Source organism: Theobroma cacao, chromosome 1 (genome assembly GCF_053813885.1).
Source record: "Theobroma cacao isolate CCN51 chromosome 1, ASM5381388v1, whole genome shotgun sequence".
In the NCBI taxonomy this organism is placed as follows: domain Eukaryota; kingdom Viridiplantae; phylum Streptophyta; class Magnoliopsida; order Malvales; family Malvaceae; genus Theobroma; species Theobroma cacao.
Window position 1 is genome coordinate 1,003,625 of NC_142639.1, and position 15,280 is coordinate 1,018,904.

The 15,280-nt window shown below is 35.3% G+C and overlaps 3 protein-coding genes across 3 annotated transcripts; all 3 read left to right on the forward strand.

Moving 5' to 3' along the window:
* Positions 1 to 3,514: 3,514 nt before the first annotated feature.
* On the forward strand, positions 3,515 to 4,818 carry LOC18610805 (glyoxylase I 4-like). Its single transcript, XM_018128818.2, has 3 exons — positions 3,515 to 3,767; positions 3,879 to 3,993; positions 4,131 to 4,818. Exons 1-3 carry the CDS (start codon positions 3,601 to 3,603, stop codon positions 4,419 to 4,421), a joined length of 573 nt encoding a protein of 190 aa, XP_017984307.2. The 5' UTR covers positions 3,515 to 3,600; the 3' UTR covers positions 4,422 to 4,818.
* A 1,961-nt stretch (positions 4,819 to 6,779) lies between these two features.
* Positions 6,780 to 9,581, forward strand: LOC18610806 (B-box zinc finger protein 18-like). Its single transcript, XM_007046683.3, has 5 exons — positions 6,780 to 7,385; positions 7,982 to 8,078; positions 8,184 to 8,299; positions 8,393 to 8,635; positions 9,186 to 9,581. The coding sequence occupies exons 1-5, from the start codon at positions 7,293 to 7,295 to the stop codon at positions 9,192 to 9,194; spliced, it is 558 nt and encodes a 185-aa protein (XP_007046745.3). The 5' UTR covers positions 6,780 to 7,292; the 3' UTR covers positions 9,195 to 9,581.
* An 813-nt stretch (positions 9,582 to 10,394) lies between these two features.
* LOC18610807 (putative serine protease EDA2) lies at positions 10,395 to 14,855 on the forward strand. The gene is made up of 12 exons (XM_007046684.3): positions 10,395 to 10,750; positions 10,920 to 11,045; positions 11,146 to 11,301; positions 11,485 to 11,667; positions 12,012 to 12,128; positions 12,252 to 12,305; positions 12,386 to 12,457; positions 12,575 to 12,780; positions 12,951 to 13,045; positions 13,792 to 13,866; positions 14,209 to 14,292; positions 14,461 to 14,855. The coding sequence occupies exons 1-12, from the start codon at positions 10,574 to 10,576 to the stop codon at positions 14,574 to 14,576; spliced, it is 1,461 nt and encodes a 486-aa protein (XP_007046746.3). The 5' UTR covers positions 10,395 to 10,573; the 3' UTR covers positions 14,577 to 14,855.
* Positions 14,856 to 15,280: the final 425 nt, after the last annotated feature.

Consider the following 15,280-nt stretch of genomic DNA (forward strand, 5'->3'; position numbering starts at 1 on the left):
TTGGTCGTGTCTCAGCTCGGTTTTGTTTTTAGTTTGTCATTGGTTGTATTTCCTTTTGTTCCTTTGTTTTGGCGTAGCAATCAAAGTAAAATACATGAAAGAAGTACAAAAAAAAAAAAAAACACATTAAATGGAAGATGTAGAACTTACTCGATCAAGTGGGGTTTATTTGGTTCAAAGATCGGAACATGTCAAATCTGTTTTGCTTTCATAACAGCCCAACAAGGCCTGAAAATGAAGAACAGTTGCTCCTAATGAACTTAGCTTGATTATCTTCTAAATTATGAAGATTTCTTTATATATATACTTCATTTATCTTTATACAATTCCCTATTCAAAATACAAGATTTTTCATTTTGAGGGGGTCTTAAGAAATTCAATGCATACATATCAAGTGAGCCCCATGGCCTGTTTGATTGCAGGAAACTGGACAAACAATAGGATGGGCAATGCAGCCTTGATTTATAGGGCAATTTCAATTAAGTTTGTGGTGCATACTAAACCCCATGTGAGATTTGGGACCCAATCACAGTCATTGTCCATGAGAATAGTACTTCATAACTCCGATTTTATTATCTCCTTAACTCTAATATGGTACTTCTTCTGTGGTTTTAAATATAACTTCATTTATAATCACAAACTTCTCCAAAAATGAATTAATTATTAAATGAATAGTAATGTCTTCTTCTTCTAATCTTAATTAAAAATAGTATAATAACGTAATATTAATGAATAACAACATTTCTTTGAAAACGAAAGATTCGAGTTTTCATTTAAATCCCATGTAATACAAAGAGAAAACATCCTGTTTAGTAGTTTGATGGTGATGTGAGTTAGGTACATGGAATAGGGTTGTCCTGAAGCAGACATGCAGATGAGTTTATATGGTTATGCAGGTAATTGGTAATTAAATAAAACCATGTAAGCTACAAATCATTGCAATTAGTGGAACAGGTTAGCTGTAATGTTTTCAACTTGACTATGAGTCTATATGACAGGTTGGTGTAATTTGTTTGCATAAGCAAAAACAATAATTTAAGTGAAGCTGCTCCAAATTACTCAAACTGCACATCAGACATCAGTCACCCCCACTGCAAGCATCTTTTGATTATGAAACTTTTTCTAAAGTTTTGTTTTGTCTTTAACCACACATTCATGATAATTTTTTTAATAAAAAAGTTCTATCTTGATTTGATATTTTTTTTTATAATTTTACGTCACATGTTTAATTTTATGATATCAATAAAAATTTTTATCTTTCAAACCTAAACTCTTAATCTTTGTAATAAAAATAAATAATTTAATGATAAAAATGACGTTAATATATAGAGTCTATTAGACATAAAATTATGAAAAATATGACAGATTTTTTTCACCCAAACAGTAGTTATTACCTAAAAAAATAAAAAAGACCATCATGGGCTGGACAGTTAAGGCCTGTGAAAGTGTCCTGCTGAGTTGTTTACCCTGCTTTGGACTTGAAACTTGGTCCATGATTTCTATCTGGAGACACAGAAGAAGCCCAAGGCAACATGTGTTGTCTAGAACCAGAAATACCCAAGCTCGGAGACAAGACTTGCAGGCCCACTTCAAATATCTGCTCATGGATAACACCACCTTTGCGCTTTGTCCCCTGGATGTTTTCCACTTTCCTAAATCTTGGTTCATGCTCCTGACAGAACCATGGATGCTGATGTTGTTGTGAATGGAGTGGAGTTCCAAGGATTTTACGGCTTCTCTTATGGCCGTCGTCATCGTCCCCCACTCACGCGTTTGTGACTGTATTGACAGCTTAGGATACGGATAAGCTTTCCTGCCAAGCTGTTTTTTCTGTTGCACTAGCAAACTCCCTAGTTGCATAGAAAATCCAAGATTGTACCAAACATGAAAGAAGCAAGAAAACCCAATATCATGTTAGTAGTTTATGGTTAAATGATCCATTTGTTTACTGGAAATGAAGACTCTTACTGATCAGACTAGTTTCTACTAGAATCTTGAACACATCAAAACATGTTAAATTGATAAATGTCAACACCGACCTCCAGGAAAAATCCACAACGGCCAAAATCGTAACCAGGAAAGAAAGAGATTAGAAGGGGCTCAGGGCCAAAATAACCCAGACTTTGCTTGTGACTTGCTGACGATTGCCAGAAATTAGTATTGTACGAGCAATTTGTATTAGCAGTAACCATGTGATGCAATGCACGCAATGATTCATGGAAGGGGTCTGTCAATCCTTCTCCGTCCTTGATCTGGAGTGGAAACATCGGAGAAGGAAATCTGATAATGTCATGTTGTAAGACGGAAACATCCAAGAAGTTTCTCACTTTTTTGGAACTTTCTACTTCCCTGTCTTTAGGATACCTCGAAGGGCTAAAAAGACTCTGCTCTTCCCTCCATGTTTGTTTGCTTATAGAATTCAAAATCACCAATTTTGGTTAACAAATAAGCCATAAATGGCATAGATTTGTCTCTGATCTTAGCTACTTATTTTAGCAGCATGTATCTTCACATTAACACTTTAGGTAAACCTGACAGCTCTGTGTTTTTCCTTGTACCTTGATGTCCACCTATCCCCATGGGAAGGATCAGTGCAGAAAAAGAATGCGTGCTGAAGCAGTAACTAATTGAAATCCACATATTCATGCGAATTATGAAAATATCTCCGAAAGCAAAAAGTATAAGATTTGATTTGAAATGAAAAAAACATTTTAAAATTCAAGCCAACTCTGTTGTTTTCAAATGTTCATGTCTATGTTTGCTTTTCAGGCTGATAGTTGTCAGAAGTAAATGCTCTCTAGCACAGCATGTTCTGTACTGATGGAAATGGCAACAGGAACAGGGGTGAAGGACCCTCTGATGCATGTCTAATGGCATCTTGTCTGTCTAAATCAAAGCCATAGAACCCCAAGAAAACAGATAATGTTGGTTTTTTTTTTTCTAAATGGAATCCAAATGCAATCTCGGGAGCCTTTTAATATAATTATAAATACCCTTTTTTTTTTATAATTCAGATGATAATGAGAGTTTAAATTTGAATATAGATTAGAATAATTGATAAAAGTTATAATCCTTCAACAACTTTGAGTTTGACTTAAATAATAAGTTTGGTGAAATTTTAATAAAAATCTTTAGTTATATGACATAATTCTATAAAATCAATAGACACCTTTAAAGCGTAGTTGGTGTTTTTTTTTTTTTTTTTATAATTTTATATCATGTTTTCAATTTTATACTCTAAATGAAAAACCCAAATTCTTAATGTAAGATAAAGGTATTTAAAATCATAAAATTTTTAAGCAAAGAAGTTATATGGTTATATTAATATTTTTAACCCAAAAATGAAAATTAAAAGTGATGTCCAATAATAGGTAACCAGACAATTTCTCTAATGGCTATGCGTGTGATTGGGAATAAGAGAATTTGCTAGGAAAGTTCCTCACAATTAGTTGAATATTTGAATTTAGGATTGAGATGGTTCCCCAAATATTGCTTTATAAAAGGACCACTAGGCAGTAACCTTGTCATGCAGGGTGCAAACGAGTGAGGAAGTAGAGAAAAAAGGAAGAAGCAAAAGTGTTAAGGAAGGAGTGTGAAAACATGATGGAGATCGAGGAAGTAAACAACTGCGAGGCACTGCCACTTCTCTCATTGAATCATGTCTCGTTGTTGTGTAGATCAGTTTGGGATTCCGTGCGGTTCTATGAAGAAGTCTTGGGCTTTGTTCTCATCAAACGCCCCTCGTCTTTCAAGTTTAATGGAGCTTGGTAAGCTTAGTGGTCTAGCTAGCCTTCATTCTCTTTTCAATGAAACAGGAGATTTTCGCCTTTTGTTTGCAGTAAGATGTTAAAATGACCGGTCTACCTGATCTTGTGCAGGTTATATAACTATGGCATTGGGATACACTTAATCGAGAATCCAGCGATTGATGATTTTGACACCATTGTTGAACCACGGCCAATTAATCCCAAGGACAATCACATATCCTTCCAGGTATAATATATGAATTCAAACTGAATCTTTTCGGAAACCCAACCTGCAGATTTGATTTACAGTAGCAGCTAGCTTAGTAGGGAGTTGATACGATGATGATTGTGACAAGTTTTTCTTGAAATGGTTTGTGATGACAGTGCACAGATGTTGGCCTTGTCAAGAGGAGGCTGCAAGAGATGGGAATGAAGTATGTCACAGCTGTGGTTGAAGATGATGGGAATAGGGTTGATCAGGTGTTCTTCCATGACCCAGATGGGTACATGATTGAGCTCTGCAACTGTGAGAACATCCCCATCCTCCCTCTCTCCCCCTGCTCATTCAAGCCAAGGCTAAGCAGTTTCAAGAAGGCTGCACCAGCTAATTGTGGATTCATGGAAAATGTGATGATGGAGAGCTTGAGCATGGACATGTTGAACATCTCATTTTGAATTGCACAAAAAGAAAACAATGTGAACAACTTCACTTTTCTTTTCTGCTATTCTATGCTTGCAATTGTTTTACAGGTCTTATATGGTCTGGTGTCTTGGTTCTTCTGAAGAAATTGTATTGGTTTTAGTATTTAATAAGTTTGTTGAGAATTGAGTTGTAATCCCTATGTAATATATACACCCTTTAAGCCTAGATGAGGCCTCTGATTGTATCAAAATTGGAAATATGGCCTCTGATAGATCAAAAGGATGAAAGAAATGATTCTGTAAAAAACTAAGGCAAGAGTTTGCCATGTTCTGCCTTGGCAGGGCCAGCTGCCACTGTTATCTGTGAAATGTCAATTTTGCAGCAGCTGCTGCTTTTTTGTTATAAAACAATTTTCATTCTATGACAAAATATTTGCTTTGTTGCTGTCACGGTCCATATCTCATTAGATTCATGGTTTTATCTCCTAAAAATCACCTTGCAAATTAAAAATAAAGTGACTTCTTAAATATCTAGTTTCATTTTAGTACACAAATGATGTAGAATTCGCGATTCTTCTGATTCATGCTTTCTTACCACTACAACCATTCCATCAGATTTCCAACTCAATTTTCAAATTTGATTTCGTCAGCTATTCATTTTGTGGCAGGGCAAAATTGTGGACAGCACCAATCAAAAGGAAGGTGGGAGGAAAAATGGACACCACAGAATCACAGAAACAAATATCTTCCAACTGAAATGTGCAATTCAGGTTTCTCCAAATTCACTTCATTTTGATTCAATGAAGTCAATTATTACATCAACAAAAAAATCTATTTCACTCTGTTTGATCATGTTGATTTTTGTGGAGGAAATTTCTTCTCAAGGTGAAGGCTTATCAAATTCACCATTACCCTCTGCTAACCATCCCAGAGATGAATAGCAGTCAGCTGATATAGTTTATCAGATGGATAATTGCTGCAAATATTCTTGTGAATATCATCAAAACTTTGTTAGATTTATGATGGTTCAATCGAAGACAAGACCAGTGAATCCAGGTAAATATAATACTCAGTTATGACTTTGGCTCATTTTTATATAATTAAATCTTAAAATTTTATACACAATCCGTTAAAACGATACAAGAATAATATTTAAGTATGATACAATTATACGAAATATCTAAATCTAACTATGATCTTAAAAAAAATTCTTTATTTTTGCAAGCTGTCTATCCTCCAAGCCAACAAGCATAAGATTACATTAGCCCCATCTGATCTCATAAATAATAGTACTATATGTAGTGGTATACTGATTGAACTGGCCATTCATTGGCCATCGTCCATTTGTTGTGGTGAGATGTGCTTGCTTCCTCAATGAAGCAAAGGGTTTTATTTTGGATTTTCATTGTTGGTTTTTTCTTTTCTATGTGGATATGCATGAAAGAACACCATTAATTAAAGAACCCCAATGCTAAAGTTTATTTGATAAATGTTCAAAGAATACATTGTATTCACTACTTGAAGCCAGGTGAACTAAGATCAAATGTGAAAAAATTGCTGCTCCTTTTTTACTAATCAAAGACATGAGAGAATAATACTATCTGTCTTGTTTGAATAAATTAATAATAAATTGTCCATCAACCACCAACTCTGACAACATTTAACCATAAATTATAGAGAAAAAGTAGTAAAAAGAAAAGAATCTCAATTGTTAAGACATTAAATTTAAATAAGAGAATTATTGGTGTTCCAAATGATGATTTCTGCCACCTGCAACCTTTTTTTTATTTTTTTATTTTCATTTATTACTTGTTGAACCTCATCCATGACCAATCAATCATAGCAAGGAGACGGTATAAGTATTCAACAAGTTCAGGAAACTATTTTGTTTTCGAATATAAGTAATACGCATGCAGTGTTAGTCAGCTTTCTAGTAGGTACTAAATTGAACACTCCCTGTGTAGGTGAAGACAAATCAAAACTTGTGAACTTGTCTTACTGGAAGGTGTTCAAAGTTTGAACAACTTCAAACTAGAAGTTAGTAGTAGAGAAATTTTGATTTGGGTACAACAAGAAAAAAGAACAGGGAGGTTGGGTACAACAATCATGGAAACAAGATATGCCTCCTGTATCAGGTATCAGGCTATCAGCAACTTTAATCACGAGGGGGAGTAAATTGTGGAACCAAATTGGTACAGAATACTCTTACAGAGAGAGAGAGAGGGAGAGAGAGAAAGGTCAGATGCTTTGTGGATGGCTAGGCTTCCAGAAGCAGCAAAAAGAAAGCTAGGAAAGAAACCAAACCAAAGTTAACTGGAAAGTGGGAAGGGGTGGGGAAGAAAGCTGGGTCCCAAAGCAGATATGTGACTGGTGGGCAAGATTAAAGCAAGAGACGTTCTCAACCCCACAATTGCCAAAAGCCAAGACTCTCTTTGGAAAAACTTGTGGTGTCAATCAAGCGAGCAAATACCAAATGAACCAAACCAAAAAGTCGGCCAAACAAAACACACCTCCACTCACCACTCTCCAGCTCTCTCTCTCTCTCATTCATTTGTTATGTCTTTGTTGCCTGCTTATTAAATCCCCCACATTTTCCCCACCCTTCTCTAATCTCTTCTAACATCCAAGAAAAAAAAATCTTTTTTTTCTCCCCTATCACCAATCCTAGTCCTTCCCATCATCATCATTATCACCAACTAACCTCAACAACAACAACAACAACAGCTGCCTCTGCTTATCATTTCATTTGATTATAGAAACAAGTTGTGTTCGTTTGTTTTTTAGTTGGGTTGTTGGTTCTTTCTTTTCTTTTCTTTTTTTTGGTTTCTGGGACGTTTTGTTATGTGAAAGGAAGATGGATATCTTTGTTGGTTGATTGGGAGAGGATGAGAGTGAGAGAGAATTATGCGTACCCTTTGTGACTCTTGTGAAAGTGCTGCTGCTATTGTCTTCTGTGCTGCCGATGAGGCTGCTCTTTGCCGCGCCTGTGATGAAAAGGTTTGTTAGTTCTTTCTTTCATTCTTTTTGCCTTCTTTCTTGAATTGATTCTTGTTTTTCTTCTTGTAACTATCTTGGGGTGTTTCTTTTAGCTGTTAACTGGACCCCATGTGGGATTATTGTGGCCTATTCTTCTTCTTTGTAGGAGGCAGGATTTTTCTCATAGTTGCTTGCTAGTCCAATTGTTTCTAACTATTAACTGCTTGATATTTGGTTTTTTTTTTTTATTAACCCCAATTTAAGGCCCCTCTTTTCTTCTTGAAGATTGAATCTTTTTCCTTATGCGGTTTCTTCTGTACCGCGGCTAGCATAAGCAATTGTTCAGATTGATCTTTCTCTAAATTCTTGGCTGCAATTCTAAAATTTGATGAATAGTCTTAGTCTAACGAATACTTTGAGTCTTTTCTTCATGTCGAAGAGTAAAAGATTGTGTTTTTATGACAAATAGATTGGTATAATTTATTTAATTTCTTGTCAAACACTTCCTTTGCATGTGTTCTTCAAACTTGTTTAGAAGTGGAATTAGAATTCTTTTATTGTTCTAAGTTGTCCTGGGAAATCGAAGCTTTGCTTTGAACTATTGATCGGTCTGGCAGGTCCACATGTGCAATAAGCTTGCTAGCCGGCATGTCCGGGTCGGGCTGGCAAATCCCAGTGATGTTCCTCTCTGTGACATATGTGAAAATGCACCTGGTATGCAGGTGTCTTTTGCTTTTCCTTTAATTATTGACCTGCTGCTTTATCAGGTTTTATAGAAGTTTGTTCAACTTATGTTCATGCCTTGAAATGTCCATGTAGCTTTCTTTTACTGCGAGATAGATGGAAGTTCCCTTTGTTTGCAATGTGATATGATTGTACATGTTGGAGGTAAAAGAACTCATGCAAGATATCTTCTATTTAGACAGAGAGTAGAGGTTTGTCACTTATCTTTGAAGACAATTGCATCATTTGTTCCTCCTGGAGTTTAAATATGCCCTTGGAATTTTATTGCTTCGGTTTTAATGCAGTTTCCAGGGGATAAACCTGGTAATGTTGAGGACCCAGCTTCACAACCAGTGGATCCTGGTGAGACCAGAAGAGGCCAAAATCAGCCAGTTAAACCAACAGTGGGAGAGAGCCAACAAAATCACAAGGTCTCTTCTGTTCAATTGGTAGATGCTAATGCTGATGGTCATGTCAAAATGGATACTAAAATGATAGATTTGAATATGAAGCCTCATCGAATACATGGTCAAGCCTCAAACAATCAGGTTAGATCAATGTTTACTATTAATATACCTATATACCAAACTTCTTCCGTTCTTTTCTCAGCATTTGAAACACGTGATCTTGTTCTTTCAACAGATGTTGGTGTAATATCTGTATTAACTCATTATGGGCTGAGATTGAGAAGCTGTCTTGTTTGGAAGCCCTCAAAATTTCATTCATGTGCAATAGGCATGCCTTTTGTTTCGATGAATGAAAAGACATAAACCTATATATCAGGATTATATGACCTTTCAAATAAGATTGTAGTATCAAACCCAGAAGTTCACAAACATTTAAGGAAACTTGAAAATTTTCACAAACATTTCTGTCTTTGATTTACAACTTGAACTGCGGGATTAAATTCAGGAACAGTACATTCCTGAAGTTCATAATGCGACAGCTTTGTTCTGAACTTAATACAGTCATTGCATTTCTGCTTGCACATGTAGGTCCGCCTACACTGCGCAATCATTCAGGAATAAAACTATACATCTCATATTGTTTTCATAAGCTTGCAAAATATACATCTGATGCCTGTTTCTCTGTCTGAAGGAACAATAATTCGCTGTTGTAAAACAGCAGAGATGATGAGTATGAGTAGGAGACCTGGTTCCTAGTTGGTTAAATTTCATATGGAAGCCAGAAGCCTGGAGGCCCTCGGTTTTACTTGACATCAACTGCTGCATAGCCGGTCAGCCTATCCTCTCCTTGGCGTCCCCTTCAACTGGCCTAGTTTGTTTAGAATAGATTCTCAGAACAGCTTTCATAGTTCATACTGCAAAGCAAAAGAATGTAATCCACTGCAAAAGGATTCATGCAGCAATCTTGTCATTTTTTTGTTAAGTTTTGCTTGCGAATGTTGTAAACACCGGCATTGGGGAGTCTGTGGTTGATGCTTGAGATTCCATGCTTGAAGAGTTATGCCTTGGTAATCATCCAACATGATCATTTCTGGTGTTTTTGTCCTGAAAAGATAATCATATAGTATGCATTTGAGCATTTAGTTCATTGAATGATACATGATCTTAATTTAAAAAGAATATGTTCGAATTCCTCTTCTTTCAATTTAAACAAAAAAAAAAAACACTCAATATTTTTGGTGGATGATTGATTGATAACGTGCCTTAAAGCTTTTCATTGTTGATCAATGTCATCAGGGTCGATAATAATTGGATGAATTAAGTTGTGAATATGGTCTATCTAGTTCATTTTAATTGATTTTTTTATTAATTTGAGTCTATTGTTTCGATTTCAATAATTAATTGATCAAGAAGGATAATGTATTCAATTATTTTAGTGATTTTAATATTTAAAATTTAGAATTGAATCAATGAAAAATTGACCATTAATAATATATTTTTAAAAATATATTATATATTATTTATATTCTACAATATATCTAAAAAATATGTGAAAAATATATTATATAAAAATATTATTATTAATAATTAAAATATATCTCAAAAGATCTCCATTCCAATCAAAATAATCAACCTAATTAATTGAGATAAATCAATTTCAGTTATTTTTTTATTTTTAATTATTATTTTTAAAATTAAATTAATTTTATTATTAAAATTTTAAAAATAAAATCAATCGAATCAATCAAATACTTGTGCTATGATAACAATTTCACTCTTACATCAAGTGAAAAAATCATGAAAAATATCAACATCTAAATAAATATTTTATTCTTCGAATGATAGGATTGGTAATTGAAATATTAAAAATGCATTAAAATATTGAAAATCAAATCACGTGTGTTGAGTAGGATAACAGCAATCATGTTTCGTGTCGAAGCCCCGCGCTTGTCTAATCTGGTGTTCTCCTTCAACGCTATCTCTTAACAGAACAATAGCAACAACAGTCGTTCTCCAAGTTGTTAAGAAACTAAGAACACTCGACGTTTGGTTCCGAACTGGGGACGGGCAACGGCGACCATGAGGCTGTCCGAAGCTGTCGCGTCGGTCTGGTTTCTATTTCTTGTGGCTCTGTCGGGCTTCGCCCATGGGTTCGTGACGAGACGTGCTTTGCTTGACCGCTTGTCTGGAAATAGCAATTACTTAACCACTAAAGAACTCTGGTTCGATCAGACTCTCGATCACTACTCCCCTTACGTAATTCTCTCACTTTCTTGTCTTCTTCAATTTCATTGCTTTATTCCGAAGTTTCCAACTCTTTTTTTTTATTGCATTCATGAAATTTCATTAATTCGCTGAAATTAGGTAAATTTTTAATTTCTCTTTACTTAATAAATGTTAAATTAATTCTATTTTTTTGTGGTAGGATCATCGTCAATTTAAGCAGCGTTACTATGAATTCCTTGACTACTTTCAAGTTCCTGATGGACCAATTTTCTTAAAACTTTGTGGGGAATCGTCGTGCAATGGCATAGCCAATGACTATATCAGCGTAAGTTCTAATTCTTTTTAACCCCAAATTTCGTACAGTGAAAAATGATTAGATTTTGGAACAAAGGGTGTAATCTTTTATTTTTCGGTGGGGGTTTCAGATTTTGGCAAAGAAGTTTGGGGCAGCTGTTGTTTCACTTGAGCATCGTTACTATGGGAAAAGCACTCCTTTTAAATCACATACAACGGAAAATTTGAGATATCTTTCATCTAAGCAGTCTCTGTTTGACTTGGCTATTTTTCGTCAATGGTATCAGGTAATTTTTTTTCCTTTTTTCATTGTTAAGAGACTTGATAATGTGATTTTCTTTCAATTTAATGCCACTGTTAACTTGCCTGGTGTTGTCTTAGTGGGTTTTTGAGATGAACCGAATTCAATGTGATCATATTAGTGGCTACCTAATTTGTTATTTTTGTTTGATGGTGCTTCCATTTTGTAGGAATCCTTAAACTTGAAGCTGAATAAAACAGATGCTGAGAATCCATGGTTTGTTTTTGGTATTTCATACTCTGGTGCTCTTAGTGCGTGGTTTCGTCTTAAGTTTCCTCATTTAACATGTGGAAGCCTGGCAAGTTCTGCAGTTGTTCTTGCTGTTTACAACTTCACTGAATTTGATAAGCAGGTAAGAGATTGATGCACGCTTCATCCCACTTTTATGTGTTACATTTTACTATTAATCTGTCAACTGATTAAGTGTTCGCAAATACCTGTAAACTAATATTTACAATTAGTTTTCTTTGTAGGTTAAACATAGGAATAGGGAGATATAGTTGTTTTAGTTTGTTTTAATATGACTTTATATTTGGGAAATCCAGTTGTGAAAATGTGATGAGATTAGGTGGTTCTACATCCTTTAAATATCTGCTTGCATACTTGGTCTTTTAGTTCCATATCCTTATTCTCCCTTCAGTTCTGGACTTCCTTGTCACCTCCATTCTCCTTATTTTAACCCTCTCCCATGTGCAGATTGGTGAGTCAGCTGGTCCCGAATGCAAAGCTGCGTTACAAGAAACTACTCAACTTGTTGATCAAAGACTTCCATCAAATGGAAAAGAACTAAAGACACTGTTTGGCGCAGCTGAGGTAGAATCTTCTTTCCTTTTAGTTCTCCATAGGGGACACCCTCTCCTTAAACTGCAAAGGGATGAGGTTCTTTTTAATTGTCATGTTCTAATCTTGATGCTTACATTTTGTTTTTGTTTCCAGCTTGAGATTGATGGTGATTTCCTCTATTTTCTGGCAGATGCAGCTGTTATAGCGGTAGATTTGCTTTCTTGTATATTGCTTTCACTCTCTATTACTTTTGCTCAAATATGATCTTAAAGTTTTTAAACTTGCAGTTCCAATATGGAAATCCAGATAAGTTATGCACCCCTCTTGTTGAAGCAAAAAAGGCTGGAGAGGATTTGGTGGTATGTTCCTCTTTCTCATTATGCTTCTTTACAGTTCTCTGAGAGTATGAATTTCTCTTTGTTGTTATTAATCGAGACTATGATTTGTGGGGAAATCATTTCCTATACCTCATGCAGGCTGCCTATGCCAAATATGTCAAAGAGTATTATGTTGGAAGTTTTGGTGTCAGTGTTGAAACATATAATCAGAAACACTTGAAGAACACTGCTGTTACTGAAGGTAGTTCTGATCGACTTTGGTGGTTTCAAGTTTGTACTGAAGTTGCATATTTCCAGGTGGCACCCTCAAATGATAGCATTCGCTCTCCAAAAGTTGATACAAAGTATGTGTTTGAATATCATGTTATGTAATATATACTAATATTGCTTTCTGTGTCTGTATTTCTGCTTTCCATATTTTTGTCAAATTGCTAAATGCCTATAGTTATATTTGTTCCTTTTGTATGCTTTTGTGCATGTCTGATTATACAAATGAATTGCTCAAACATGGCAGATACCACTTAGATCTTTGCAAGAATGTCTTCGGAGAGGGCATCTACCCAGAAGTTGATGTGACAAATATATACTATGGAGGCACAAAAATTGCAGGTTAAAACATTACCTTCTTGTTTTTCTGCCTTTTCTTCAACATGAATTTTACTATATCTTTTACATAAATATTTAGCCTTCTAGCGGTAAAAACTTGATTCTTTCCCTTCTTTGGTCTTCCCCATAGCAACTGCTGCTCCAGAATAGCTTCGTTTCTTCTAGCTAGCTACATATGATTTTCCTCTCTCACATGCACCACACCCCCCTTTCAACCACCTGCAAACACAGGCTTGCTCGTACCTGTCTTCATATGCTATTCTCATGCCAACAGAGGTGCAGCACACATTGATAAACTGTCGCACACATGCACAAAATCGCCAGGGTATTCTTTACCTAGATGCGCTTATATCAGAATGAATGCTTCTTAATGTCAAAGATCATTTCTTGATTTCATTTCACGGAAATGGATTATCTATCTTCGTACACTGAAGCCCTCTGTTGAGCTTGATTTGTGGTTTTATTCATTCATTTTCAGCTAATATTTTTGGGATTTACATAAGTCAAAAACAGATTAAGTATGTTATATGTGAAAGAAAAGGAGTGATTATATTTCTGAGAGAGAAAAACATTAGCTCAAAGTTAAAAGAGATGGATGATTTCTTTAGCATTTGAGGGCTAAATGATTAAATAATTAACAATAATGGTTTAGATTTTTTTTTCACTATATTCTCATGCTCCTGCTATTGCAATCAATAACTTTCATTCATAGACTATTCACTTCTTTTTACAAAAATATAAATTTGCAGGTTCAAAAATCATTTTTACAAATGGCTCACAGGATCCATGGCGTCATGCATCCAAACAGACATCGTCCCCAGATAGTAAGCTTCTTATATTATTACCAATTACTTTGATGAATACCGAGCTTCCAATTAAAAGAAGAGGCTTTATGAGAAGCTCTTCCTTTGTATTTGCTCGATATGACAATGTGGATGGTATGGCAGTAAACACCTAGATGTCTAATAGGCTACCTGTTGATGATAGCTGGGCCTAGTTTCCCCATGGAGCCAATTCCACTTAGTGAGAAAAAGGCTAAGTTTAGTTTTGAGATTATCTAGAAATCACTTATCAGGTGTATAATGTTGATCAATGACTTCATTGTAATTCACTTTGTTGTCCTATTTCACTCTCTAATAACTTCCTCTGGAACATTCCACTTCCAGTGCCTTCCTACATCATTACTTGTCATAATTGTGGCCATGGAACTGATATGCGAGGATGTCCCCAATCGCCCCTAAGCATTGAAGGTAAGAATTTGTTTATTGCTATTGTCATCTAAACTATATTAAGAAAACTCCATATCTTCAAGACTTAAGCACATATTCTTAAGTCAATTATGTGCTTGCTTTGTGTGGCACTTATGAACTCTGCTGCCGTATTCTCTTAAGTTGTGATTTTTATTTTTTTCTTTTCAGGTAATGCTCAGAACTGCAGTTCCCCTGACGCAGTTCACAAAGTCAGGCAACAGATCATAGAAAACATGGACTTGTGGTTGTCTCAATGCAAGGGCACAGGTAGGACTTACATGTAAACATGTATGGCTGAGAATTGATCATTTTAACCTTGATCTCATGTATGTTACCTTCTCAAAAGATGTTTAGGCGCTTATTATGAAAGGCATTGCCAGTATTACTTGTCCTCTTGTACACGTTTATGTATGGCAAAAATGCTTAAATGTGAGAATTGATCACTTTAACCTTGATCTTATGTATGTTGGTGCTCATGATGAAAGGCATTGCCAATACTACTCTTCCTCTTGTATACTCTCAACCCAAAACTCAAGCGAATAATATCCCTTACTTACAGTCAATTTCCTCTTTTCTTATCCTTTTTCCATGTATACCATTCAAATGTCTGATATCAACCTGACAACCTCTTCATTGTTGCAAATGGTCCATGTGACCAGACTTATATCATTGATGCAAGTTGTTGGATGAAAAATATTTATCAAATATAGATGGGCAAGAAAAAAGACGATAACGATGATGAGAAGAAGATCCAGCACTGGTGATGACAACAGTAGCAGAGAGGATGGATGCCAACAAGTGGGTGAAGCAACTTCTTAAAACAGGTAAGAGTTTCCATCATTGGATAACAGTACGAACAAATTTATCATAACAGAAATATCTGCTCACAAGGCTGGATCTTTAGAATCATTTGCTCCAATTTATGCCTATGGTTTGGTCTAATCTTGGTGCTTTAGCATAATTATTAAGAAGAAGAACAAGGGGAAAA

Coding starts and splice junctions, on each gene's coding strand:
- LOC18610805 (XM_018128818.2), top strand. CDS start 3,601: ATGATGGAGATCGAGGAAGTAAACAACTGCGAGGCACTGCCACTTCTC. Junction 3,768..3,878: donor TTCAAGTTTAATGGAGCTTG/GTAAGCTTAGTG, acceptor GATCTTGTGCAG/GTTATATAACTATGGCATTG. Junction 3,994..4,130: donor ACAATCACATATCCTTCCAG/GTATAATATATG, acceptor TTGTGATGACAG/TGCACAGATGTTGGCCTTGT.
- LOC18610806 (XM_007046683.3), top strand. CDS start 7,293: ATGCGTACCCTTTGTGACTCTTGTGAAAGTGCTGCTGCTATTGTCTTC. Junction 7,386..7,981: donor GCCGCGCCTGTGATGAAAAG/GTTTGTTAGTTC, acceptor TCGGTCTGGCAG/GTCCACATGTGCAATAAGCT. Junction 8,300..8,392: donor TATTTAGACAGAGAGTAGAG/GTTTGTCACTTA, acceptor GTTTTAATGCAG/TTTCCAGGGGATAAACCTGG.
- LOC18610807 (XM_007046684.3), top strand. CDS start 10,574: ATGAGGCTGTCCGAAGCTGTCGCGTCGGTCTGGTTTCTATTTCTTGTG. Junction 12,781..12,950: donor TCTCCAAAAGTTGATACAAA/GTATGTGTTTGA, acceptor CAAACATGGCAG/ATACCACTTAGATCTTTGCA. Junction 13,046..13,791: donor TGGAGGCACAAAAATTGCAG/GTTAAAACATTA, acceptor ATAAATTTGCAG/GTTCAAAAATCATTTTTACA.